The following is a 25845-nucleotide window of genomic DNA, read 5'->3' as shown; positions in this document are numbered from 1 at the left end:
CTCCAGCCCCGAGTGGGGCGCCCATCGAGGCAGACACGGAGGGGGCTAGTGCAGAAGCCACTGAGGGGACTGGCACGAGCGTGGGATTGCAGTCCCCCCGGAGCCTCCGAGCCGATCCTTCTCCATCTGTCGCGTGAGGATGGACAGTCTGTAAGTCAGCACACACATACCGAGCTCCCGGTGAGCTGAACGCAGGCTCTGGAAATGAGAGAGGCTCTAGCTGGAAACCAGTTGCATTCGTTGCCATTCGCTGCAGACAAATGACCCCACAGCTTGGCTACTTGAAACAATTGTTACCTTGAAGTTTCTGTGGCCAGGAATCTGGTTCACCGTAGCTGGCCTCTGGCTGAGGGGCTCTGACAGATGCCGTCCGGCTGTCAGTCAGGGCAGCTGTCATCTCAAGGCTGAGCTGGGATCGGAGAATCCACTGCCAAGCTCACGCGTGAGTCGGAGGGCAGGAAGCGGAGGACCTTGCTGGGTGCTGGGTGGAGGCTGCATTCCCTGCCGCAGGGCCTCTGCCTTGGCTAAGTGTCCTCGTGGCATGGCAACAGGTGACCTCATTGAGCGAGAAAGCCCAAGACAAGCCTTTTCTAACCTTTCACGACTGTTTTATAACCTGATCTACGAAGTGTCGCGCCATCACTTCTGCTGTGCATCCTGTCACCCAGACCAGCCCTGGTACAAGGCGGACTACGCCAGGGTGTGGATGCCAGGAGGTGGGGACCTCTGGGGCCCTGATGGAGCTGCCACCGCCGTCAAGTCTCAGTAGAAAGCGCTGTTGCCATTCTCGTGGCTGTGGGACACTGTGCAGTTAGTTGGGCTGCCAGCATCAAGGTCCTGTTCCCACCCCAGGCTCTCCCCAGCGCCTTGCAGGTGTGCGTGGTCAGGGAACAGGTGTCTGCCGGGGCGTCCGGTGCCTGAAGAAATGGACTGAGATGGGCGTGTGGGCTGAGGCCGTGGGGGAAGCGCAGCAGAGGTTTGGCCTGTTCCCACCTCATACAGCATGTGGTCCCCGCCCCATGGCCCTCTCTGTGAGGAAGGCTGAGGAGTCGGGGGGGGGGGGGGGGGGCGTGGCTCCACCGCCTGTTCTCCATGCACCCAGACCAGCCTCGTTCCACACCTTCTGGAAAGTGTGGTTTGGGCCAGGCTCAGAGAGGGGCTGCAGGACGGGGAGGCCAGGAAGGAGAGGCTGCCGGGTGGGCGTGCGGTGGCCCCAGCCTGCCAGCCCCTCTCCCCTCTCTCTCTCCCTCTGCTCTCAGGTGTTCCCTTGCTGTTTGTCATCCCCTGGGGCATTGTCAAGTACCTCTATGAGGACGAGGGGTGAGTGCCCTGCTCCTCGGGGTGAGTGTGCTGACGTCCCTGTCCCCAAGCCCCGTGTGGTCCTTGGCCCCTGGGGCCTGCGGCTGGGACCTGTTGGGAGGATAAACTGAGGGACCAGAGCTGAATTTACGACTAGTTCTCTCTGCCCTGTCCACCCTCCGTGGGATTGTATGAAGATGAATGGTGCGGGGCCTGTGGGAAGCGTGGTGCCCCTTCCAGGTTCTTCTGTGGGGGCTGAATGAAGTGTTTGTTGCTTTGTGTGTGGCGCTGGGTACACACATGCCTGTGTTCATGGGCTCACGTATCTCTGTGTGTTTGTTGCTGTGTGTGTGTGTGGCTGGAAGGCCTTTGTGTGGGTCTGTGGGGTGGTTGTTGGGTAGCTCCCGGTGGCAGTGCCTGTGTGGCTCTGTGCGTGTCCCTTTGATGCCCAGGTGCCTGCACTTCTGTGCCCTGTGCCTACACTGTGCTGGGGTCTGGGCTCCATTGGGTGCCTGTGTGTGTCTCCCCTCTCCAGCTGCTGGACCAGGAACTCAAACATGAATTACTGGCTCATTATCCGGCTGCCCATTCTCTTCGCCATTGGGGTGAGTGGCGGTGTGGGGGTGGCCTGGGGGGGGGGCTGGGGAGGACAGGGGAAGTGTGTCATGACAAGGCCTCCGGCCACCCTCCCATCTGCCCTGCAGGTGAACTTCCTCATCTTTGTCCGGGTCATCTGCATCGTGGTGTCCAAGCTGAAAGCCAACCTCATGTGCAAGACGGACATCAAGTGCAGGTGCGTGACCGCCGGCTCTGCCGGGCACCCTCAGCCTTCCTTCCCACAGAGACGGATCCTGGGTGCCCAGCTTAAGGCTGCATGACCTTCTCCCACCTGGGACCCACGCCTTGCCCTCCTCCCTGTATCTGGGCAGCTCCTGGGCTCTGGGGGGCTCGGCCGCTACCTCCCTCCCTCCTAGCACCCTGTCCCAGGGTATTGGGGTGGGAGTGTGACAGACCCAGATGCCAGGCCTCGATGGGCGTTTGGGGCACAGAAAGGGAGAAGAGTTCATGGGAGAGGCCCAGAATGACATCTCCACCCCCCCCCCCCAGACTTGCCAAGTCCACATTGACGCTCATCCCCCTGCTGGGCACCCACGAGGTCATCTTTGCCTTCGTGATGGACGAGCACGCCCGGGGGACCCTGCGCTTCGTCAAGCTGCTCACAGAGCTCTCCTTCACCTCCTTCCAGGTGAGCATGGCTGGGCCCTTCCCTGCGACGTCCTAGAGTGAGGGTGGGGCAGAGCCAGGCAGCCGGCAGCAGGCAGCGAGGCCTGGAGGAAAGTGGTCCTTGCCCAGGCTATGAGGTTGGAGCCGAGCCTGAGCTGGAATCCCCAGGTGCCCCGATGCCCAGGCCAGTCTTTAGAAAGCACATTGACACGAAGCCTTTCCAGAGGTAGCCGTGGGCACCCAGCCACGAATTGGTCTTCTCCGCCAGTATTAGCAGATGCTGCTTCGGGGGTGCGAGTGTTAGTGGGGGCGTAGGAACATAAGAAACTGGTCCCAGCCTCTCAGGAAGTTCATGCGATGGCCACCAGCATGCGGGCCTGTGTGTGCACTTGCACACACACTCACATGCACACACTCACACATGCACGCACACACAGAGAGACATGCATGCACACATAGTCACAGTCACATGCAGACACATGTGTACACATACTCACATGCACACAGAGACATGTAGACACACGCACATGTGTGCATGCATACTCACATGCACACAGACACACATGCACACACAGAGACACACGTGCACATGTGCACTCACATACTCACATACACACACTCACAGATGCATGCACACAGAGAGAGGCAGACGCAGACACACACATGTACTCACACACAGTCACAGTCACACAAAAACACACATGCACACACACAGATGCACACATGAGCACACATACTCACACACACAGATCCGAGTTCTGGAGCACGTGTCTCCTGAGTGAACATGGGGCTGGGCCGGGGAAATCCGCACGATCAGAGGTCCCTCCTTTCTGGGCCCATTGTCCTCTAAGGGAGATGGAAGGGCTCCTGGAGCACCTGGGCAAGAGGACTTCTTGTCCCTGCAGAAAGGAGAGGAGAGGAGCCCCCCAGCTCTGGGCTTCCCAGTCTGAGCAGGGAAGGCTGTGGCTGGAGGCCCATGGAACTGGGGACCAGGGCCATCTGCAGGACTCTGGCCTCCCCTTCCCACTCCCCCTGTCTCCCCCTTCTCCTGCCTCCTCCCTGCTGACGCACCTCTCGTTTCCAGGGGCTGATGGTGGCTATCTTGTACTGCTTTGTCAACAACGAGGTAAGGCCTGAGGAGGGGTGGGCACCCTGCTAGCTTGCCACCCTCGGTGTTCTGGAGCTGTTCGGTGGGGACCCCACAGTCTTCCAGCTCAGACCCCTACACCCTACTTAGCAAACCCAGTTTTCTGTGTGTGGGTCTCTCTCTCTCTCTCTCTCTCTCTCTCTCTTTCTCTCTCTTTCTCTCTCTCTCTCTCTCTCTCTCTCTCTCTCTCTCTCTCTCTCACACACACACACACATACACACACACACACACACACACATGTGCAGGCATACCTAACCATCTGTGAGTTTGGGGATGACCCAGCCTCATGGTAAGGGAGTCCTGAGTGAACAGGTGGTGAGACTGTTATGAGGTGACTCAACAGACGTATCCACGCCCAGATTTGGGGCTTTAATAATCACTGTCTCAGTTCATTGTCACAGCCTCTTCCCCCAAAAATCCCTGCTAAAATTCAGGTTTGACATCCCCGTGTTCCACACCTGAGAACACTGAAGGTCAGAGACTAAGAAACATGCCGGGTTTGGCCCGGAGAGAGTGGCAGGGCCAGGACTCCAGTGAGTTCTGCCTGGAAGAAAGCCAGCTGCCCTTCTTGTAGGCAGGCCAGAGCCCGGGCCGCACAGGAGCTCCCCCGTGGCCTTCTGGCTGCTGGGCTGGGAGGAGGGGTTCTAGCTGACCCACACCCTCTCCTGGAGACCCCATGGGACCACAGCCTCTGGGATGGCCGGCTCCTGGGAAGAGGGGCTGTCGGTGTCTGTGGGTCCCTGGGGGAGGCTGCTCGCTCCAAAGTACCCAGCTTTGTGCTAGAGCTGGAACACCCCCAAGCCATCGAAGTGGAGATCACAAAGCTCACAGCTCCCCCCCCCACACACACACACACACATGTCTTCCAGGGGAGAAAACAAATAAGAGTCCCACAGGCAGCACAGGGCCGCCTGGGGAAGTTTCCACAAGAGGCCTGACCCCCAGCAGGGAAGAGAAGGTAGGCACCCCTCCCCACAGTCTGGGGGGAGACTGAGGCCTCTGGTAACTGCATCCAGGTCACTCCAGGTGAGAGTTTGCCTCAACGGGCCGGAGCTCAGGTGACCCAGGGACACTGTTCGTCAAAGACCCAGCTCTCCGTGTGGTTTCTGTGTCACTGAGTCTGGGATCGGAGCTCGGAGGTCTGCTGTTCATGCAAATTGTACTTTTGCTCTGGGCGTGGGGGACAAGGGGAGCAGCGGTGGGGACCCTGGAGTTTCAGGGATCTATGAGATGCCCAAAGAAGCAGTGTGATGCAGCAGGAAGGATGAAGGAAGTGGGCAATGGCATCAGATTTCCGCTCTGCTCCAGGCCCCATCACTTAGTGAGCTGTGTGACACTGGGTGAGTGACAGGCCCACTCTGAACGTCAGTTTCCTCGTCTACAAAAAGGAGGAAATAATGCTCACAGGCCGTGGACTCGGATCTCTAAAAGGGAGGGACACACCTCCGGAGCGCTTGCTGTGTATAAGGTGCTCGAGGGTTTCACTGAATCCAATTCTGCGTAGCAGATGTTACCCCCATGTTACAGATGAGAAAATTTAGTCTGCGCCAAGTGGGATGAATCGCCCCCATTCGGTGGCTAGAAGGTGGTAGAGCTCGCAGGCTGCGGGAGGGAGCCTACGCGTGCGTCAGGGCTGCTGGGACTGGGGAGGTGGAGGCAGCCCCAGGCACAGGGTGCCCCATAACCAGGTCCTTGCCCATCATCAGGGCAGGTCTCAGACGGCTGACCAGCCTCGTGGGGTGGGCCAGGCAAGGAGGGAAGGCGGGTGTAGAGGACACTCAGAGGGTTGGCATTCCCTGCAGGGATGGCACAGCCAGAGGGGTGGTGTGCCACCTGGCCCACAGCTCTGCTGCTTCACCTTCTGGGGGACGGGCAGGGTGGCGGGTATCCCCTCCCACGTGTGCTCAGCAGGGGGCAGAGGCCTGTGAGGAGAGAATGGGGCTCCTTGCTGCCACTTCTCACTCGGTCCCCCAGTCCCATTTCCCACTTATCCCTCCCCTTCCCCCAGAGCCCTGCTGGCAGCACACGCTCACCCCCCACACCTGCACGCACCTGTGAGATGGCTCCCCACCACCTGGACCCTGTCTCAGTCACTTCTCCTGACTCCAGCCCTTTAAGCCCAGTCACCCTGTCACCTCCCTCCTTGCCGACCTCCCCAGCCCGGCTCAGCGGTGAAGGAGGGAGGGATGGGCACATACCCCCGCTCTGCTCTTGGCAAATAATGACCCCTGATCACCAGATCCCTGCTGGCCTCTCCCGGGGGCTCTCCCAGGCTCCTGCCTTGGGGTCCAGGAGGCCCCACCCAGTGCACCTTTACACCCTCATGGAGACGTCTCGGGCCCTGTAGCTCCCGGCATGAGGACACACCTGTCACCATCACTGGGCCACAAAGGCACCCGTGGCTCCTGGGCCGAGGCCTGTCCTCCAGGCCCAGGGTTGCCATGGCAATGCCAGGTGCTTGTGACCCAAAGAGAAAAGATGGCCCGGGCATTGGTCCTGCGTGGCTGCCCGGCACCTGTGGCCGATGGGCGGGGAGCAGGCCCAGGGAGGGGTGGCCTGGGTGGACTTGTGGCAGCTCCTGTTCTCTGACTCCAGAGCCTGCGTGCTGGTCCCGTTCTGACACTGCCTGGCTGTGTGGCCGGCAATCGCCTTGCCTCTCTCCCCAAGTGCAGATGGCGGTGAATGAGCTTTACCAGTTCACCCCCAACCCCAGAGCCTGGCTCGGTGCCCGGCCAGAGAGGCTGTGGGAGGCAGGGATGGGGGTGAACTTAGGGGTGCAGCGCTGGAACAGGTCCACACTTGGTTGTTGTCCTTGTGGCTCCATCTTAATAACCCGATAACAAGGAGCCCAACATCAGGTGCTTATGCGTTATTCATTCATTCGGCTCCTTTAAGAAACACTTACTGAGTACCGACTGTATGCCGGGCACTGTGTCAGGTTCGGGACAAGTAAGGTGAGGAAGGTGTGGTGCTGGCCCTCCCACCTGATTGCGGGGGGTGGCGGGGGCAGAAACAAGTATGGCCGAGAGAGTCAGGGGAGGCAGGGGTGGCAGGTAGCAGACTGGCTTTGGAGTCAGCCCCGATCAGTTCAAATCCTGGCTGAGACCCAGAGAAATGTTTTTTAAATAGATTTTTTATTGATTTCAGAGAGGAAGGGAGAGGGAGAGAGAGATAGAAACATTAATGAGAGAGAATCATGGATCGGCTGCCTCCTGCAACCCCGGGCATGTGCCCTAACGGGACTCTAACTGTGACCTCCTGGCTCCACCACTGAGCCAGGCCAGCCGGGCCCAGAGAAATACTTAAATACCACGCACCTCAGTGCCCTCTGCCAGGAGCTGTTCACAGGGTTGCTGTGAAATTTAACTAAAATAATCCATGGAAAATGCTGCATGTAGTAGCTCCCAATAACCGATGCTGTGTAATGAGAGGGACCGCAGCGGAGGTTCAGGAAAAGTGCTGCTGAGGCTGATGGGCACAGAGGCACGGTGCCAGCACACTGGAGAGCCCTGGTCCTGTCCAAGAGACCCCTTCAGTCCCCGGGGTGGCTACCCATGGATGTGCCTCAGTTTACCATCTCTCCCCTCATACCCCCAGTTAATGGCTGCTGCACAGAGGCCACCATTGTCTCAGATGTCCCCGTCTCAGCTGTGACCACACACTCTACACACACTCTGCTGGGCAGGGAGCTGGCGTGTGGCGGGGCTACATGTGTCCACTCCCCCTTCCTCAGCACCTGGGCCTGGGCTCCATGGCGTGGCCTGGGGCACCTGGCCCGTCCTGGCAGGCAGGCCCTTGGCACCCTCTCTCCACTCAGTGCAGAAGACATTCTTTTAAGGGGTGGCGAGCGGTGTTGATGGGCTCAGCTGGGTAGATGTCGGCCCTGCAGCAGCAGGAGAAGAGGGGTGTTTGTGCAGGGGCGGATGGGGCATTGGCAGCGAGCTGCTTCCTCCAGCTGCTGGCAGCTGGCCATCCAGGTGGCGGGGGCCGGAAAGGGAGGAATCAGGCCCCAAACATTCCGGTGTGGGGAGGCCTGGGTGCCAGGGTGGGGCACAGGAGAAGTTCTGGGAAGCACTTATGGGAACGTCCCCAGAGGAGCCCTCCAGGCGCCCTGGGCTGGACGTGCAGGTCCCAGCAGCCCCCGGGGGACCTGAATCACAGGGCATGGCCACGAGCCCATGGTGACTCGGGGATCTACAGTGTCAGTTGGAGTTGATCTCTGTGCCCAACAACGGGGTCCCCAAGCACCAAGCCTCTTGAGAAGGCTTTTCCCAAGGGAGCCGGAGCCTGGCACAGCAGAGGTCCTGGTTGACTGGCCTCATCTGGCCGCACCCCTGGGGTCGGGTCGGGACTGGTTCCTGGATGGGATTAGTTCAAGCACAGACAGAGAAGCCCTCGTCCACGGCCCCCTCCTCACTGCTGCTCCCTCCCCGTGAAGCCCGGGGCGTTTAGCAGGGCTGGGGCGGGCACCGTGAGGGGGGGGCATGCTTCCCTCTCCTCTGTCCTCCAAGCTGAAGAGTTAGATTCTCTCTCCTCGTCTCCCCGCCTTCCTCCCTCCCGTTCTCTTCGGCTAAGTGATCCCGAGATGGATTGTAAAGGCGAGTCAGAGTTTAGAGATGGAAGGGACCGACTAAGCCATCAAGCCCATCTCCCTCCTGAGTTCAGGCGGAAAATAGGAGACAACAATAAACAGTTTTATTGGGATATTAATTTAGGCGCCCGAAGGCCTTGACTTGTGTCTCTTAATGCAATGCAGTGGATGCTTCCCTTCCTGCTAATGTAATAACGGCCATCCTGTGGGCAGTCGGTTTGCATGATGGCTTTTGTCCCCCTCCTTTTCCCACGGAAGGTCCAGCTGGAGTTCCGGAAGAGGTGGGAGCGCTGGCGGCTCGAGCGCCTGCACATGCAGAGGGACAGCAGCATGAAGCCCCTGCAGTGTCCCACCAGCAGCCTGAGCAGCGGGGGCACAGTGGGGAGCAGCGTGTACTCCGCCACCTGCCAGGCCTCCTGCAGCTAAGCCTGCGGCACCGCCCTCCCAGGTGGGGGAGACCCTCCCGGGCGGGGCCGGGGAAGGGAGGGACAGCTGCTCTCAAACAACCTCCCCTCCCCTCCCCCTGCTGCCCCTTCCCCAACCCATCAGACAGGCAAATGGGCAATGCCTCCGGGACGCGGACACATTTTCTCTGAGGAGAAGCAGCTGCTAATTTGATCACTGTGGCGGGAAGAGAGGAAAAGCTATTGCTGCTAAAATGAGGATCTCTTCCCGTTAAGCCACAGGCCCCTGGGGTTCCCCCAGACAGCAGCAAATCAGCCCCAGACTCAAACTTGAGGTCAATGGCTTATTAGTGGGACTGCGGCTGTCGGAGGAGGTGGTCCTGAGAGAGGTGGACGTAACCTCGGCCAGACGAGAGCTGGGTAATGCAGCCGCCGCCGCCTCGGGTGCGGGCCCCAGCCCATCGGCCTCCTCGGTCAGGGACGATGTGCACGTGTCCGGGTCACTGGTTCCCCTCAGCTGCCCCTCAGCTTTCCACCAGCTTCTCTTTGCAGAGTTTGTTGGGGCTGCGACCAGCAGCTGTTTCTAGAAATGGCGAGAAGATGCCTGCGGGTTTCTTCGCTGCCGCCCGCTTCTCCTGGGCGACTCTCTGAGTTGCTTTGGTGCCGGCCCCTGCTCCCTGCTCCCGAGGAGCCCGGCCCTGTGCATGAGTCACTTCTGGAGCCCTCTGGGTTCCCCTAGGAGCTCCAACAACTTCCACGTCAGGGACTTCGATTACCCGCCGCTGCCGGAGACCCAGGGGCCGAGAGGGTGCACTCACCACCCTGTGGAAACGCTCTGACTTCTGACCAGATTCCGTGTCTTGCATGGGAGTTGGGGTGCCTCCTCTAACTTTAGGAAATGGGACCTCTTGTGGGACAACTGCCAAGCCCCACTGTTCCCATGGAGACAGGCTTCCCCTGCTCTGGGTTTCCTCCCTCTGAAATCCCCGCACTGGGGAGCTTGTATAGACTCCATCCACTTTTCTTCATTGCTGTGAATAGTCTATGTGCAAATGTGCCATTCTGGTCTCTCCCACCTGATGAAAACAGGAACTAAACCGTGGTGGTGGTGGTGATGTTGTTGGGGTTGTGGGGGGAGAGGTTGTCACTGATTGGACTCCTCCACACTCAGAGCCGATGAATGTTTGCCCTGCCTCCGGTCTCATCCCATAAGTCATGGGCAGCAGTAACCTATTACTCCTGCTGCAGCCACGATGAGAAAGCAGACACGTAGCAGCACCGTAGATTCCCAGAAAAAGGGGAGCCAGCCACCCTGGGAGGCTGGTGACGGCGTGGACGGGTGCCAAGGAACTTTCCAGCAGGACAGACCTCTCTGGAGTCCCGACCTCCTGGGAGAGCTGAGGGAGAGGCTTCCGATGAACTGCTGTATGAGCCCATCTCTCCCTCCTTCTCTGGTTTAAGTGTGTGGGGGGCCCCTCCCCCAAAACCTTGCGCCAGACACGTTCTCACCAGAGGCATGTGACATGCAGGGAAAATAATAATGGGACATAAAACACGCCAAGCAGAAAATGTCTTATACCTCAGCTTCAGCGAAGTGTTGTGTCTATGTTAATAGGGAAGCTGGGCCCCGGGCTAAAGAAGAACTGTGCGTACTGCCTCCTCGATGGTGGGGACAGGGGCAGGCCCGCCTCCCCAGAGTCAGGGCAGCCTTCCTGGCCAGCGGGCACCACCCATTGGCTCTCTTTCTGGAGTGGGGACGGGTGATGAGCACTGGGGTGTTGATGGGGGTACAGCTCTGGTGCAAGCATTTTGGTTTTCGAAGATTTTGAGACTATTGATACACTGCACAGCAACAAGAAAGAGACACGTTGGTATTTTCTGCAAGAAATAAGTTGTTGAGGGGAGACAGTGTTTAGTTAGGGGGCACCTGGGAAGCTCAGGCAGTTTGGTAAGCACAGTTCTTTTCCCGGCTGGTACTGGCGATTCCTGATTTCAGAAGGCTCGTCACGCCCCCGTATCCCAAGCCTTTTAACACCGAGGGACTTTTTCCTTCTTGGATACTTACCAGATACTGAACTGAAGAAAATATTTTCTTTGCGCCAAGACCCACACTATTAATATTCATTTGAACAGCGGGGCACTCCTTCCAAAGCTGTTCCCAAACTGTCCTAAATGAAAAACAGTTCTAACAGACCTGGGAACCATCGATGCAATGGACTCCGGAATCCACCAGCTGTTTGCATGCCTGATGCTCTGGGACTGGAGCTTGCTGAGAACACCCTTGCCTGCCTCTGTGCTGAGGGAATTACTGCTGACCAGCAGGGTGTGGGCGCTGGGAGCTGAGCAGCCCTCAAGGTCTGGATTCAGCACTCTGGCCAGCTCCTTCGACTTGTGAGGGGCTTCAATCCTGTCAGCCTGTCCTTGCCATTTCAATCTCTGGAGCAGCTAAATCACAGAACTGAAACAAACCACATGTTGCAACGTTTCCTTCCCTTTCAAAGGCCTTTACAGGTTGTGGCATGATTTTCGATCGCTTCAATGCAGTTCTTGCTGAGCACCACCCCGGTGGAGTTCTCCGGGACTCAAGAGCAGCAAAGACCTTGGAGAGCCCTCCTGCCTGAGCTGCAGTGAGGAGGGAGGCTGGCAGAGCTGACCTGCCCAAAGTCACAGTGCTAGATGGTGGCTGAGCTGGGCCACGACCCCGGCCAGCTCCTGCCTCTCGACCAGTGAGGCCTCTAGCGAGGATAGGTGAAAAACATAAATGGCTACACAGATGCTCTCAGTAAAATTTAGCTGTTATCTGGGTTTCCGTTAGAGAGCAAACAGCAGCAAATGTAGGTGCCATGTCCGCGGTGACTTATTTTACTGAGACAAGGGTAGAGTGCGCTTTATTATCTCTATGCCATACTTCACTCATCCTTGTCTTAAAATTAAGGCATGGAATGCGTAAGGCACGCATAGGCATAAAAACAGCCAGTGGGCCATCTCACCTAGCAAACCCAGCGCTCTCCCATGGCCTGGCTTCACGTTTCCTGCTGCCCCTGCACTTGTTCGAGAAGTACTGGCAGACACACAGAGGGGACTGAAGGAGCCCTAGGGAAGGTCCTGGCCCTCTTTTGTTTCCTGCAGTGCTCCCTGAAGTGGGAGAAGACCAGCAAACTGGGCAACTTTAGCCGGGCAAAGATGGCACAGCCACCACGAAGGGCAAATAGAGTCTGTTCACGTCCATGCCCAGCAAGGCTCGGTCACCTCATCCAGGTGGGCTGTTTCAGCAGCTTCCATCTCCTTGTCCTCCGTCTCTTCCACAACGGGAGAACGCTCGTGTGTGTGTGTGTATGCAAGTGTGGAAGAACGCTCGTGTGTGTGTGTGTGTGTGTGTGTGTGTGTATGCAAGTGTGTGTGTGGTCCTGCACATAGCAGCATAAAGTTAGGAGATGATGAATCTAGAATCTTCCCACCCACTGTGAAGGTTATGGGACCACAGAACCCCGGGCGAGGACGTGTGGGAGTCTGAGCAATAGATGCTTCCTCTCCATGCGCAGACAGCGCTCCCATTATTGCTAATGCCTGCTACGTGCTCCGGGAAGGCAAAATCTATTCCAAAGGTTTATTTTCCCTCCACTGAATTGATTCTAATCTTCAGTGCTGACCCCGCTTTTGGCTCCTACGAGGCAAACTATGAAAATCCTCCCAATATGTCAGCTTACTCTGCTAAGACAACTATGTGAATGACATTCTAAATATTCAACAGAAACCAAATTAGTATCGTCTTTTTTTCTTCCGCTTTTCGCTGGAGCAAGTTTTCTTGGGAAGCAACATGCGCAGAGGGAGAAACTTCTGCAAGCGACCGCACCATGCCCTGCAGTGTTACCTGCTGGCTCCACGCACTCGGCCAGCACCAGGAAGCGTTGTTAAGCAGTGTAATTTGAAACCCTTTACTTAATGCCGCATGCGTCTACAGTATCTATAATTACTTCTGCTCTGTCAATGGCTACAGGTTGGCAGGAAGCAGATAAGAAGAATTATTTTCCCATTAACTCCTCCAGGTCTCTTGGACTCTGCCTGCATCTGAATCTGTCTGAGAGGAGTTTTCTCTCCTCCCTTTGGTCATTTTAGCCCGTTTTCAGGACCTCATCCAGCAGCTCTGCAATTCCCTCTGATCCATCCACCTCCTCTCCACCTCCACGACTCCCTCCCTCAGTCCCCTCCCCACAGTGAGCCCCCCTCACTCCTCCCCTCAGAGGGAGTGGACCCTGCTCGCCATGCTGTGAATGCTTTCTCTCAGCTATGACCAATTTAGGGGTGCAGCTGGGAGGGAGGTGCCACCAGGCTGACAGTGATGCACCGAGTTCCCCACTGGGCGCAACAAGGAGCGCGGCCACCAGTGGCTCGGATCCAAACTTGCATGGGGGTCGGGCAATCTTCCTGAAGGGGCCTGTCAAAACTATCAGTAATTGTCAACCCGACAATCTAGCATGACTAATTATCACTGTGTCCCAGCAGTCGGCAGGCGGAAAACAGACAAACGAGATATTTGGGTGTGGGGAGGAGAACTCCTGCCAAGCCTGGGACATGGGACACCTTGCTGGCTTCTTTCCCTGGGAGCCAGTGGGTTGATCGGTCGGGGCCAGATTCTGACAGACAGACGGGGCTGGGTCTTGCCCAACGGTTCACACTTCACTTCCAAACCTGCAGTTCTTCTAAGCTCCTCCCACTAAAAATACTCACATCTTCCAAGCAGATAAACTTCAACATCCCCTTGGTTTGGGCGAGGGTTTGATGGGATCTTTACATGCACTGAGAGAGGTGAGCCAAGCTTGCTGGAGGGACAATGCTTTTTGTCGGTCTTCAGTGCTTTGAGGGGATGGTTGCTCCTCATTCATGTCTCAATAAGATAATTGTCATGCAATTTCTTAATGTACAGATTCATGTAAAATGTGACCTGCATCCATAGGTAGCAAATGTGCCCGGTGTGTAATCCCTTGTACAGATGTGAACGGGCTCCGGCTCTTTCTTAATTGGCCTGGCAAACCCAATAAAAGCCTGTCACCACTGTGTCTCCTGCTCTTCTGTCGGGAGAGGAAATTTTCTGCAGTGTCAACCGAGGTGACTCATGGTGCAGCAGGAAAACACAAAAGATGCCGTTTCCAGCCCCGGGAAGAAACCTTGCTCACTTTCGCGTGGTGATGTTCATCTTCAAAGCACTTAGCACGCACTCATTTCTCCGCCGCAGACTTTATATGGGGACTGCGATGCCATTTCAGTAGAGAAGTTGGGTGGTCGAGTGGCTTAAACAAAGACTAACGGCCAAATGGATGTCTTCTGATTCCACTCATTCATTTGATCCTCCATCTAAATGAACTCAGTCCATTAAGTCCATTTCTTTAACAACAACAATGAAAAAGGCCTAAAAGCAGGAACCTTGTTTGCAAAGCAGACACAGAATTTGAATGGAGCTGCTGGTTAGAGATTCATCTTCAGAAAAATGAACTTTCCACCAACTTAAATCTTTGCTCGCCCTCCAGATTTGCAATTCCCTCTCACAGCAGAGCCCATTCTCCCTAATTCCTCTACCATTCAGTTACCGTCAGAAAATGAATGTACTTCTCCGAAGGTCTCCTTCAACACGCCTTCTTTTTAGACAAGCTGTGGCCATTGTTCCTTTCAAACAGAATAATTCTTATTCTGAGCGCAAACTACAAATGTAGCCAGCTCCTGCTGGCAGACAGAACATTTGCATTTTGGAGTTTCTGCACCAACCTTGCTTTCGGCTTCATCCCTCCCCCCACCCCCCCGCCACCCACCCCCACCCTTTTGCTATTGTCACCTCTGCATCTCGCCCTGACACGGCAGGACAGGCTAGAACACAAACTGTTCCCCTTCCCAACCCCGGAAAACACCTGCCCAAACCAACGCAGCTGGCCCTTGGGAAACGCGGGTTTGGACTGCGCGGGCCCACTGGCGCTTGGAGCTTTTTCACAGGATACACAGCGGCCCTCCCTATCCCTGCATTTCTAACCCATCTGTGGATCCAGCCAACCGCAAATCAAAATCAGTATTTTCAACCCAGGGTGGGAATCAATCAATGGTGGAGGAATTAGGGAGAATGCGCTCTCCTACGAGAGGGAATTGCACGTCTACAGAGGCCAAACGCCGACTATGCATTGCTCTACACCATTTCGTACGAGGGACTGAGCATTCATGGTGCTGGAGCCGCCCCCCTGCAGATACCGAGGGATGGCTGTAGGGAAGGTTTGGGGGAGTCCAATTGCACGTGGGTTTTCAATGGGGGTGAGGGAGGATTCGGTGCCTCTAACCCCCACGTTGTCTGAGGCTCAGCTGTAATGATCACATTGGTAGGACCCTGAAAGTCAGGTAGCTGCAACCTCAGGAAAAGAGGGCGCACTCTGGCTTAACAGGGTGTAACCCGAGGCTGAGGAAAGGGCGAGGGGAGCTGCCCTGCCCTGCCCTTCAGAGGCTCAGCTATGGGGGTAACAGATGAGGATTCTTGGTCTCCAGACTTACCCTGTTCACCTGCAATATAAAGTCGCATTCAGCGATGATGCCCCACAGGAGGGGGTGACTGAGTTCCACTCAGAATCTGGGACAGTCTCACTCATATGCCATGTGTGTTAGCATTCCCAGGGGTGGGAATCACCTCCCTCCCCAAATTTTCCCTCACTCTCCTCTCAAAAGCCAATGCCAGAAGCACATGCATGCCCTAGCTGGTTTGGCTCAATAGATAGAGCGTCAGCCTGCGGACTGAAGGGTCCCAGGTTCGATTCTGGCCAAGGGCACATGCCTGGGTTGTGGGCTTGATCCCTGGGCCGGGGGGTGGGGGTGGGGGTCATGCAGGAGGCAGCCAATCAATGATTCTCTTTCATCATTGATGTTTCTATCTCTCCCTCTCCCTTCCTCTCTGAAATCAATAAAATATATTTAAAAAATAAAAAAGAAGCACACGCAGTTCACTGTCTTCCAATCTCTCTCCTCCTTCCCTCTCCCCCCGCCCTGCATGATAAAGAGAAAGACTGAGAGCAGTGGGTCTCCCTTATCAGAGACAGTGGGGAAGCCAGGCAGTACAAACTGGAAGGGCTGACAGATGTAGCCAGAGAGCTAGAGGCGGTGCAAAAGTAGATCCAACACTGGGACAGGAAGGAGTAGAAATCGTGTCCCCAAAGGTGGGCAGGTAGGTGTAAAGAGATGATGATGAGGCCAGAACATAAGACAAGTAAATAAAGGAAAGCAGCAGACAGTTTAAATGTGAAAAAGAGCTGCAGGATAAGAGGAGCAGGAATGCAGAGGTGGGAAGAAGGAGAATCACAGGTGGCCAGCGGGAGGGAGCCGAGGAGAACCAGGTCTGGTCAGCGGCGTTAACTTTCTTCCATAAATCGAGCTGTTTCCCTGCAGAGTTCTCTAATCCCAAACTGTGATAGATTGCTTTCTCTGGTGCGAAGGCTCATTTTAACTAACAGAACGACTTAAGAAAGAGAAAAAGACCCACAGTCTAGAGTAAATCCAACAATTAAAAATTTTCCCCACTGACCAGGGCACCAGTGTTAGAATGAATTACTGCGGCTCCTCTCTGTGCAGGACCAGCAGACTCAGAATTTATCCGTGTTACAACCTCTAAGAACAAAATCAATAGCTGAGAATTATAAACACTGAGCATCCCATGCCAAGAGACGGATTGCTTTGGGGCTCAAGTGGGCTGGAGGGCACTGGCAAGCAATTTATTTTTTAACTTTCCAGATCCCCAAGGTAAAAGAGCAAGGACTTGAAATTGTAAATAATAGTTAGAGAAGACTTTTTAGCTCCAGTGACTAAGGTGGAATTAGGAACACAGTTCAGGACTTGGGAACATAATGATACAAATGTAATAGCTACAACAAAAAGGGCACAGTTACTTTACCGTTTAGGTCCATGCTTCAACAATCTACAATCATTCATGTACATTTTTGGCTTATAAAAACGGGTGTTTTATCACCATATATTTTGCCTTCCAGATAGTTCCAGAAACTTCTAAAGTCCTAGAAAACTGAATGTATTGAACCCCGTAAGTACCCACCAATTAGACGCCACTTTATAATGAAACCACCCTCCAGTTTTCATTTTTCAAATCCTGGTATGGGAAGTGAAGACGAGAGATCCAAAATGCAAAGTAAAGCCATCTCACTCTGGTTAAGCTAAACCAATGTCCTTCCAACCCCATCCTCTGGAAAGGTACAGTTAAAAACACAGATGAAAAGGCATTTATGCACACTCATATAGAAGAATCGTGTTACGTTAAGAATTATGCTGTGTTGGAATAGTCTTAGCAATCAAGAAATGTCACAGTAGCGCCTCCTTTTAGCAATTGGTAAAGGTCATGAAGGCTGCCAACCAAAGCAGGTGGGGCTGCTCGTCCAGGTAAGACGCCGCTGGTGGCCGCCAAGGGTGGCTCCTTCGCATTCTCCCGGCTGGAGCGCTGCCTGCTGCTCAGACACAGCCCCTCACCTACCGGAGCGCCCTTAGTCTCTCGGCTCCTTGACCGGGTGAGTCTTGGTGTCCTCCTCACGTTAGAACTGCAACAGCTCTTGCGATGTTCCGCATCCACGGTGCAGACCCTCCGGGAGTATGCCCAGCCACCGGAACCCAGGAATGCCCCGATTTGGAGTCACCTCCATAATGGCACGTGGGGCTCACATCTGCCTCAGCCGCCCACATGGAAGACTTCCTCGGCTCACTCACAGTGGTCGCTGGTGGAGATGTCCGGAGGCCACAGCAGCGAGGTTGCCGGCGCCCTGGTGGACTCTGCAGAACCCGACCTCTCTCTCCTCCTTGGGGCTGGACCCTCCAAAGCTCACAGGCATTCCTGTTGGCCATCTTTCCTCAGGAAATGTCTCCCCAGGTCCCCTACTCACCCGCAGTGGCCAGCCTTTCATTAGGCCACGAGGCCTCCTCTGTTTTGGGGATATGTGCAAATTGTATAGAAAAAAATTCTTCTCTTTCAATTAATGCAGTGGTTCTCAACCTTCCTAATGTCGCGACTCTTTAATACAGTTCCTCAAGTTTGGTGACCCCCAACCATAAAATTATTTTCGTTGCTACTTCATAACTGTAATTTTGCTACTGTTATGAATCATAATGTAAATATCTGATATGGTCTTAGGCGACCCATGTGAAAGGGTCGTTCGACCCCCAAAGAGGTCGCGACCCACAGGTTGAGAACCTCTGCATTAATAGTTCTTGCAAATTACATGTAGGGGCAGAACCTGGTATAATCCATAAGAAGAGCCAGAATAGCTCAAGACATTTTTTTTTATTATTGATGAGGCTCTAGAACAAAGCCATTCTTTCATATCAAACTATATTTACCATATAATACATTTGGTACTGCCAGGCTCAGGGGAAAAGTCATTAGAAGGAATATGATTACAACAGACTCTGTATAACAAATCTATCTTTGTCCACAGAGATGTTCCACCGTAAATAAGCTTCTATATGCATAAAAACGACTCTGCCTATAAACATATGTGCTTTTCTCTAGGAATTATCAAAATATAATCAATATTATTTGTAAAGCAACTAGATGAAATACGTACCATAGGGAAGTGACAAAAATGACATGGAGATCTGGGGGAGGGATGCTGCTGTAGACTGGGTGGTCAGGGGGCCTGCCAGGTGATTGACATCTGAGAGACCTGAATGGAGGGAGGGAACAAATCCTAGGGTCATCTAGGGGAGGTGGGAAAACCCTAAAGCAGAAGCTTATTTGCTGTGTAGAGCAGGGGTCAGCAAACTATGCCCTCCTACCCCTGCCTTGTTTTATAAATAAAGTTTTATTGGCACACCCATTTGTTCACAATGGCAACATTGACTAGTGTGACAGAGACAGTATGGTCAACAAAGCTATTTAGTGTCTGGTCCTTTACAAAAGTTTGCCAAACTACTGTGTAGGATGACGGTGAAGGAGACAAACATAACTGGGAGGACAGGCAGGGCCAGGTCACGCAGGGCCTGGTAGGAGAAAGCCACCTAAACCACCACTCGCCCACCAAAGGAAACACACACCTCCGAGGGTTAGGAGTGCAGGTATCACTTACAACTTGGAGTTCAAAGGCTTCTTTGCACCAGCTCACTCCAGGGGACCTCTCTGGCCTCTGCTTCATTCGCTCATTTGTTCTCAGCCTTTCCCCCCAGGTGACAGCAATGTGCACATCTGATTGGCTCCCTGGACACATGCGCAGGAGGCCCAGGCCAGTCAGGAGATTGACAAGATGAGCGTAACCTTGCAAAATGAACATTCGATAGGTTTGCTACTTTGATACAAACCTAATATCTTAAAGTTTGTCACAAAACACAGTGAGAACCACTATTCCAATGTTTTCTGGCATTTTTTCATTCAAGCAAAATTCCACAGACACAAAATATATTCCAAGACCTTGCTACTCAAAATGTCCCAGAGACCAGCAGCAGCAGCAGCACCTGGGAGTTTGTCTGAAGTGCAGAATCTTAGGCCCTGGCTAGACCTACAGAACCAGAATCTGCATTTTAAGCAGATCCTCAGAGATTTGATTGGTCAGTAAAGTTTGACACCACTCTCCAGGAGTTAGAAATATAACTTTAAGTTTCAAAGAGGCTAGCCTGGTTTATACTATTCATACTAGTGAACATTCGATACAGCATAAATGTTTAATAATAGGGCATTGGTTAAGTAAATAATGGTACACTTACTGATATAGAAATATTATGCAGTCCAGCTGGTCTGGGTCAGTGTTTGAACGATGACCCAGGAAACAGGAGGTGACAGTTCAATTCCCGGTCAGGGCACATGCCTGGGCTCCATCCCCAGTAGGGGGCATACAGGAGGCAGGTGATCAATGATTCTCTCTCATCATTGATTTTCTAACTCTCTCTCCCTCTCCCTTCCTCCCACTGAAATCAATTAAAAACATTAAAAAAAACAAATATGCAGCTGTCAAAATCAATATTGTAGGTGAATCACATGAGAATATATTCATTGTTTATCATTATGTAAAAAATCAATTATAGTATGACTAAGACTAAAACAAATAGAAATTATGATTAAAAAACAGAATATAGATGTTATGAACCTTAACAATCCTATATAATAAAGAGGTAATATGCAAATTAACCCTCACAAGATGGCTGCCTACAACCAGGCCGGCAGGGGGATTAGCGAGGGACGACCAAACGACTGAACAAGCAGGCTGTGTGGGGCCACCAGGCTGGCGGGGGGGGGGGGGGGGGGAATGAGGGGCAACCAGGCCAGCAGGGGGGGCAGTTGGGGGCGACCAGGCCAGCAGGAGGGGGCAGGAGGGGGCAACCAAGCCAGCAGCAGGGGCAGGGCAGTTAGGGGAGACCAGGCCCGCAGAGGGGGGCAGTTGGGAGTGACCAGGCCAGTGGAGGGGGTGATTAGGCTGACAGGCGGGGGCAGTGTAGGGCGACTACACTGGTGGGGGGGCAGTTAGGGGTGACCAGGCTGACGGGGAGGCAGTAAGGGGTAACCAGGCCAGCAGGGTGCGGGGCAGTTAGATGCGATCAGGTCAGCATGCAGAGGCAGTGAGGGGTGATCAGGCCGGTGGTGGGGGGGCGTGCAGTTAGGGGCAACAAGGCAGGCAGACAGGTGAGCGATTAGGAGCCAGCAGTCCAGGATTGTGAGACATATGTCCGACTGCTGGTTTAGGCCCGATACCCAGGATCGGGCCTAAACCAGCAGTTGGACATCCCCTGAGGGGTCCCAGATTGGAGAGTGTGCAGGCTGGGCTTAGGGGACCACCTCCCCATGCACAAATTTCGTGCACTGGGCCTCTAGTATATAATAAAGGAAAGGAAAAGGGATAGGAGGTATACAGCAATGTAGGCATGTTGACTTCCTCATCTTTTACAGCCACAGGTAAAAGTATGTAATTTAAGGCTAATAAATCAAGTAATAAGTTGAAATTAAATTGAAAAATGTAAAGTCAATAAGTCAATCAGTTAATAGAAGTGAGTGCCAAGGAATAGAGAGAAGCAGGGAGAGGATGGAAATACAAACTTATGATATTAACTTTTGCACAAGATATTAATAAATACTGCCTAAAAATATGAATGATAAAATATTTTAAAGTTAAAAAATAACTTTGGAACAGAAATTTGTTCTCCTAATTATCAAAAGGAAAAAAACAAAAATTAAAAAAAGAGACCATTATGTTTAAAAAAAAAGCAATATAAACAGAAAACTAACATAAAATGTGATGAGATAAACAAGACTTCAATAAATATAAATGAGCTAAACTCACCTATTAAAAGAAAAATATTCTCAGAATGAATTATAAAGGAAAATTCAACTGTTCTCTACAAGCAACCCACCTAATAAAAATTACTCTGGCTGAAAATCAAAGATTGGACAGAAACATACTTGGCAAATGGAAACAAAAAGTAAGGAGGGGGTCCCAATCTTAGTGTCAGATAAGGATGAATTCAGGGCAAAAAGCAATCAAGAAAACAAGGATGGCTTTTTATAATGATAAAAGGATACAATCTGTAATGAGAACCTAAAAATATGCTTTTATATATTCCAAAATCTGAAAAAATACTCAAAAAGTACTATATTCTCATTAAAATTTTTGATTAAAAATGTAAATTAAAATATTAACAAATAGAACCTATTAGCATATTAAAAGAATAGTACAACATAATTGATTACAATTGGTCAAAGAGAAAAGAGATCAGTATCTACTACCCTGAAAGAGATTTTGTGGAATTCAACATCCATTCTTTTTTTTTTTAATTGCTTAAAGTATTACAAAGGGTATTACATATGTGTCCATTTTTTCCCCCCGCCCTAGACAGTCCCCTAGCCTCCCCTATCCCCCGGTGACTTATGTCCATTGGTTATGCTTATATGCATGCATACAAGTCCTTTGGTTGATCTCTTACCCCCCTACCTCCTGCATCCCCACCCTCCCCGGCCTTCCTGCTGCAGTTTGACAATCTGTTTGAGGCAGCTCTGCCTCTGTATCTATTATTGTTCAAAAGTTTATAATGGTCTCTATTATCCATGAATGAGTGAGATCATGTGGTATTTTTCCTTCATTGACTAGCTTATTTCACTTAGCATAATGCTCTCCAGTTCCATCCATGCCGTTGCAAATGGTAAGAGTTCCTTCCTTTTTAGAGCAGCATAGTATTCCAGCGTGTAGATGTACCACAGTTTTCTAATCCATTCATCTACTGATGGGCACTTAGGCTGTTTCCAGATCTTAGCTATGGTGAATTGTGCTGCTATGAACATAGGGGTGCATATATCCTTTCTGATTGGTGTTTCTGGTTTCTTGGGATATATTCCTAGAAGTGGGATCACAGGGTCAAATGGGAGTTCCATTTTCAGTTTTTTGAGGAAACTCCATACTGTCTTCCATAGTGGCTGCACCAGTCTGCATTCCCACCAGCAGTGCACAAGTGTTCCTTTTTCTCCACATCCTCTCCAGCATTTGTCGTTTGTTGATTTGTTGATGATAGCCAGTCTGACAGGTGTGAGATGGTACCCCATTGTTGTTTTGATTTGCATCTCTCGGATCAACATCCATTCTTAATGTAAGGAAAATAAAACCTTCTAATAACATAAGTACAGGTGAATAATTCCTTAAGATCCACCCACTTACTCAAAGGCAACATCATGCTTAATGGAAAAATACTGAAGCATGATCATTAAAGTCAAGAACAAGATATCTGCCAAAGATATCATTGACTGTGATTCTGACTTATCATTTTCTCGGATATCCTAGTCAATGTCATTAAATAAAGGGGAAAAACAAGAAATATAAAAATTAGAAAAAGGGGGGCTAAATTTTATATTATTTGAAAAGAAAATAATTATCTATGTGGAAAATCCAGGAGGATCAACTTGAAAATCATTATAATTAGTAAGAGAATTCATGAAAAGGCAAGAGCTGGTATGATATTAATATATTAAAATCCATAACTTTCAGATCTATGCATATATACATCAACTAGTTGGAAGGAATAATAGAAATCCTCAGAAGGCATCACTTTCACAAGCATGCTAGTCTCCGTCATGATTACCACCTTTTTGCCAGGTTGATTTCCTGTGTCTGACATGCTACCTCCTTGTCCTTGCTTTCTTCCCGAGGGGCTGAGGCTCCTTCGAAATCAGGACATGACTGCCTCCAGGAAGCCCTCCCTGACTCCCATCTCCCTTTCCTAGGCTCTGGTTCTTGTTTAGACATCATGTTCTCATGGTGCGTACCACACAGTATTGTGACTGATTTGGGACCGCCTTCCCCATCTGACTGTGAACTCCATGAGAAAAGGGACCTCGATTGCTTGCTCTCAAGCTCAGCACCAGGCCTGGCAAAGATTAGGTGCTCTGCCAAAGCCCACGGTAGATACCGTCAGGCTTTGATGCTCTTCATTGGAAGTCATAACCCAGAATGGAATATTGAACCAGAAAAAAAAAAGTTCAATATTGCTGTAGAGAATAGTAAACAACTGAAATTTGAATAAAGTATATTAGAATTTTAAGAATAACAATTATGAACCAGATCCCAAACAGATAAATGGCTGAAGATTGATAGATAGATACATAGATAGGGAAAGATCTGATAGATTCATATAAGTTGAAAAAACAGGTACTAGTTGGTAGATTGTTATGCCTCATTTGGTCATGTTTATGGATTGTAATTCTTTCATTGGTGAAAGAATAAATTCAGAAAAAAGTTGTTCAGTAAAATGCTGTCCAAAACAGTTAAATTGATGAATGCCTAAGCGTATTTGTTCTGGAAACAAATGGTTACAGGTTTTATTTAGTTCTTTTACTAAAATGTTTGTAATTTTTGTTGTGTTGACTTTTAGGATATTCTGACTTGGTTTTTAATTATCTTGATCACTAATATCATTGGTTTCCCCAAATTAAAACATTCCACTTTAACAAAAATGGTAGAATGTATAAATATACTTCATAAGCCAATAATTTGCCATAATGTCAATATTGTTAATAAAATCTTTAAAGATGGCTGAATAAAAATATGTAAATATTTTCATAAATCAGATGACCCATATGGATGGATGGATGGATGGACAGGTGACAGGTGGTGGACAGATGGAAGGGCAGATGAATGACACAGAGTATCTGCTCTCCATATGAGAGCTCAGGTGGTCTTTTAACCATGAAAACTGGATCATGTCACTCTCTCCCATAAAAACTTGATACAAGGAAATAAAACCCAAAAACATAACAAAGAAAATAGAAAGCAAAGGGCAAAATAGTGTATAGAGTGTGTTATCATTTGTGAGCTTGAGAAAGAGCAAGCATGGCAATGGGTGGGAGCTTCATCCCTTATTAACTTTTTGAATTCTGAAATACATGCACATAAGTACAAAATTAAAATACTTTGTTCTTTTTCATAATTCCAAAATATTATAAAATAAACAGTGTTTCCTTCTTGTAATAATTGTATTTAAAGAAAACTTCAGAAATAAAGCACCTTTAATTGCCATACAGCCTTTGGTGTGAGTTCCTCATCATTTTAAAGCCATTTATGTAGCGATGATGTTCTGAATAAACAGTTTGAAGATAGAAAACTTTGTTACCCCCATTTAAAATACACATTCAGCCTGGCTGGTGTAGCTCAGTAGTTGAGCGTTGACCCATGAATTAGGAGGTCATGCTTCTATTCCCAGTCAAGTCAGGGCACATGCCCGGGTTGTGGGCTCGATCTCCAGTAGGGGGCGTGCAGGAGGCAGCCCATCGATGATTCTCATCATTGATATTTCTAGCTATCCCTTTCCCTTCCCTTCTGAAATCAATGGAAACGTATTTATAAAAAGATAATAAAATACACAGCCATCTTTCTAGGCTTGGGTCTAATATATACTGTTTTCCTCCTATTTAACATTTATGGTTTATGTCAGGGGCTCTAAACCTTTAGTAAGCTAAAGATTAGCCTAGGGAGGTTGCTAAAATGCAGATTCTCAGGGCCCTCTCCCTAGACATCCGGGTCAGTGGGTGTGGGTGGGGCCCTGGATCTGCATGTTAACATTACCACAGGAGATTCCCATGTAAGTGCCCACAGACCACACTTTGCAAAACATTCATCCATCACTTAAGGGAACCCAGCTTTTTTTTTTTTTAATATATAAAAGTGATAATCCTAGGTAGTACAGACTTGAGATCTGATGACTCCCCCCACACCCTACCTTTATAAACACCTATACTATGTTACATGCCTTACAGTGTGGTCTTCTGTGTACTCACCTTGCCTTCTCTCTCAGCCTTTGGAGAGAGATTCAAGTCTTCATCTAACCCAGTGCTCCACTGTTGTGAAATAAAAGTATGTGACAGAAACCAAAGCATACAGTTCAAATGTTACTCTCTTGGCTTAGGGATCAAGTTTCTCTGCCGGCTGTGTAAGTTCCTAGCCTTCCCCCCCCCCCCCCCCCCCCCACAGAGCTCAGCTCTGGATAAGCACAGGGCTAACCCCCTCGACTGCTGAATCTACAGGGGCTGTTGTTTAACTTAAAGATGTGTGTATAAGTCACTCTGGCAGCTTTCTGTGCCTTTCCAGGACCACTGACGAGCCCTTTCCTCTGTGAATCTTAAAGTGAAAAGACCATCTGAAAAAGCGGCGGAGTGGGTTTTCCATATTACAAGAATTTTTAAGTGTGATGGGAAGAGACGTAGGATGCACAGCGGCAGCTCTCTGCAACCCCCTGGTGGCAGGATGCTCCATGCATCCCAGCCCCACCGGCATCCCGGCTCTCACAGTGGACTCAACAGTAGAAGCTCATTAAGTGTCCCCAACAGCAAGCTCAGGGAGCCCACAGATATTTGCTGGTTAATAGGTTAATAGTGTGAGTGGCAGGAAACAAAAACACACAGAATTTTACTTTCTTCTGCCCAACCAAGCATTACTGGCTCTACCAACTGTGTAACTCCCTAATTGTTTTTTTTGTACAGCTTGTGAGCTTACTCTTAATGTACAGATCGCCAAGGCTCAAAGCACAATCCTCATAGCACAAAATATAAATGCCTCAGTCATCACTGGTAAGACTCCAGAGCTTTTTCAGAATTGTCATTCATCCTACCCGGACCTGGAGCCCTCAGTTCAAAGTGCTTGTCCCAGAGGCACGACTGAGACGGCTTAGCCTGAAGAACGGAGGGGACTGAGAGAGA

At 51.0% G+C, this 25845-nt stretch overlaps 1 protein-coding gene across 1 annotated transcript in view; it reads left to right on the top strand.

The window, feature by feature from the left end:
• Positions 1-8774, top strand: part of GLP1R (glucagon like peptide 1 receptor) — a 30824-nt gene extending 22050 nt beyond the window's left edge. The window contains exons 8-13 of the mRNA XM_059701794.1: positions 1260-1320; positions 1835-1904; positions 2004-2092; positions 2407-2545; positions 3608-3649; positions 8521-8774. Of these exons, the coding sequence (XP_059557777.1) occupies positions 1260-1320; positions 1835-1904; positions 2004-2092; positions 2407-2545; positions 3608-3649; positions 8521-8688 (569 nt within the window). The 3' untranslated portion in view covers positions 8689-8774. The remainder of the gene's footprint in view (positions 1-1259; positions 1321-1834; positions 1905-2003; positions 2093-2406; positions 2546-3607; positions 3650-8520) is intronic.
• The last annotated feature ends 17071 nt before the right edge of the window (positions 8775-25845 follow it).

Source organism: Myotis daubentonii, chromosome 6 (assembly GCF_963259705.1).
Source record: "Myotis daubentonii chromosome 6, mMyoDau2.1, whole genome shotgun sequence".
NCBI classification, from domain to species: domain Eukaryota; kingdom Metazoa; phylum Chordata; class Mammalia; order Chiroptera; family Vespertilionidae; genus Myotis; species Myotis daubentonii.
Note: the sequence above shows the minus strand (reverse complement) of the source record. Positions and strands in the feature narration are given on the sequence as shown.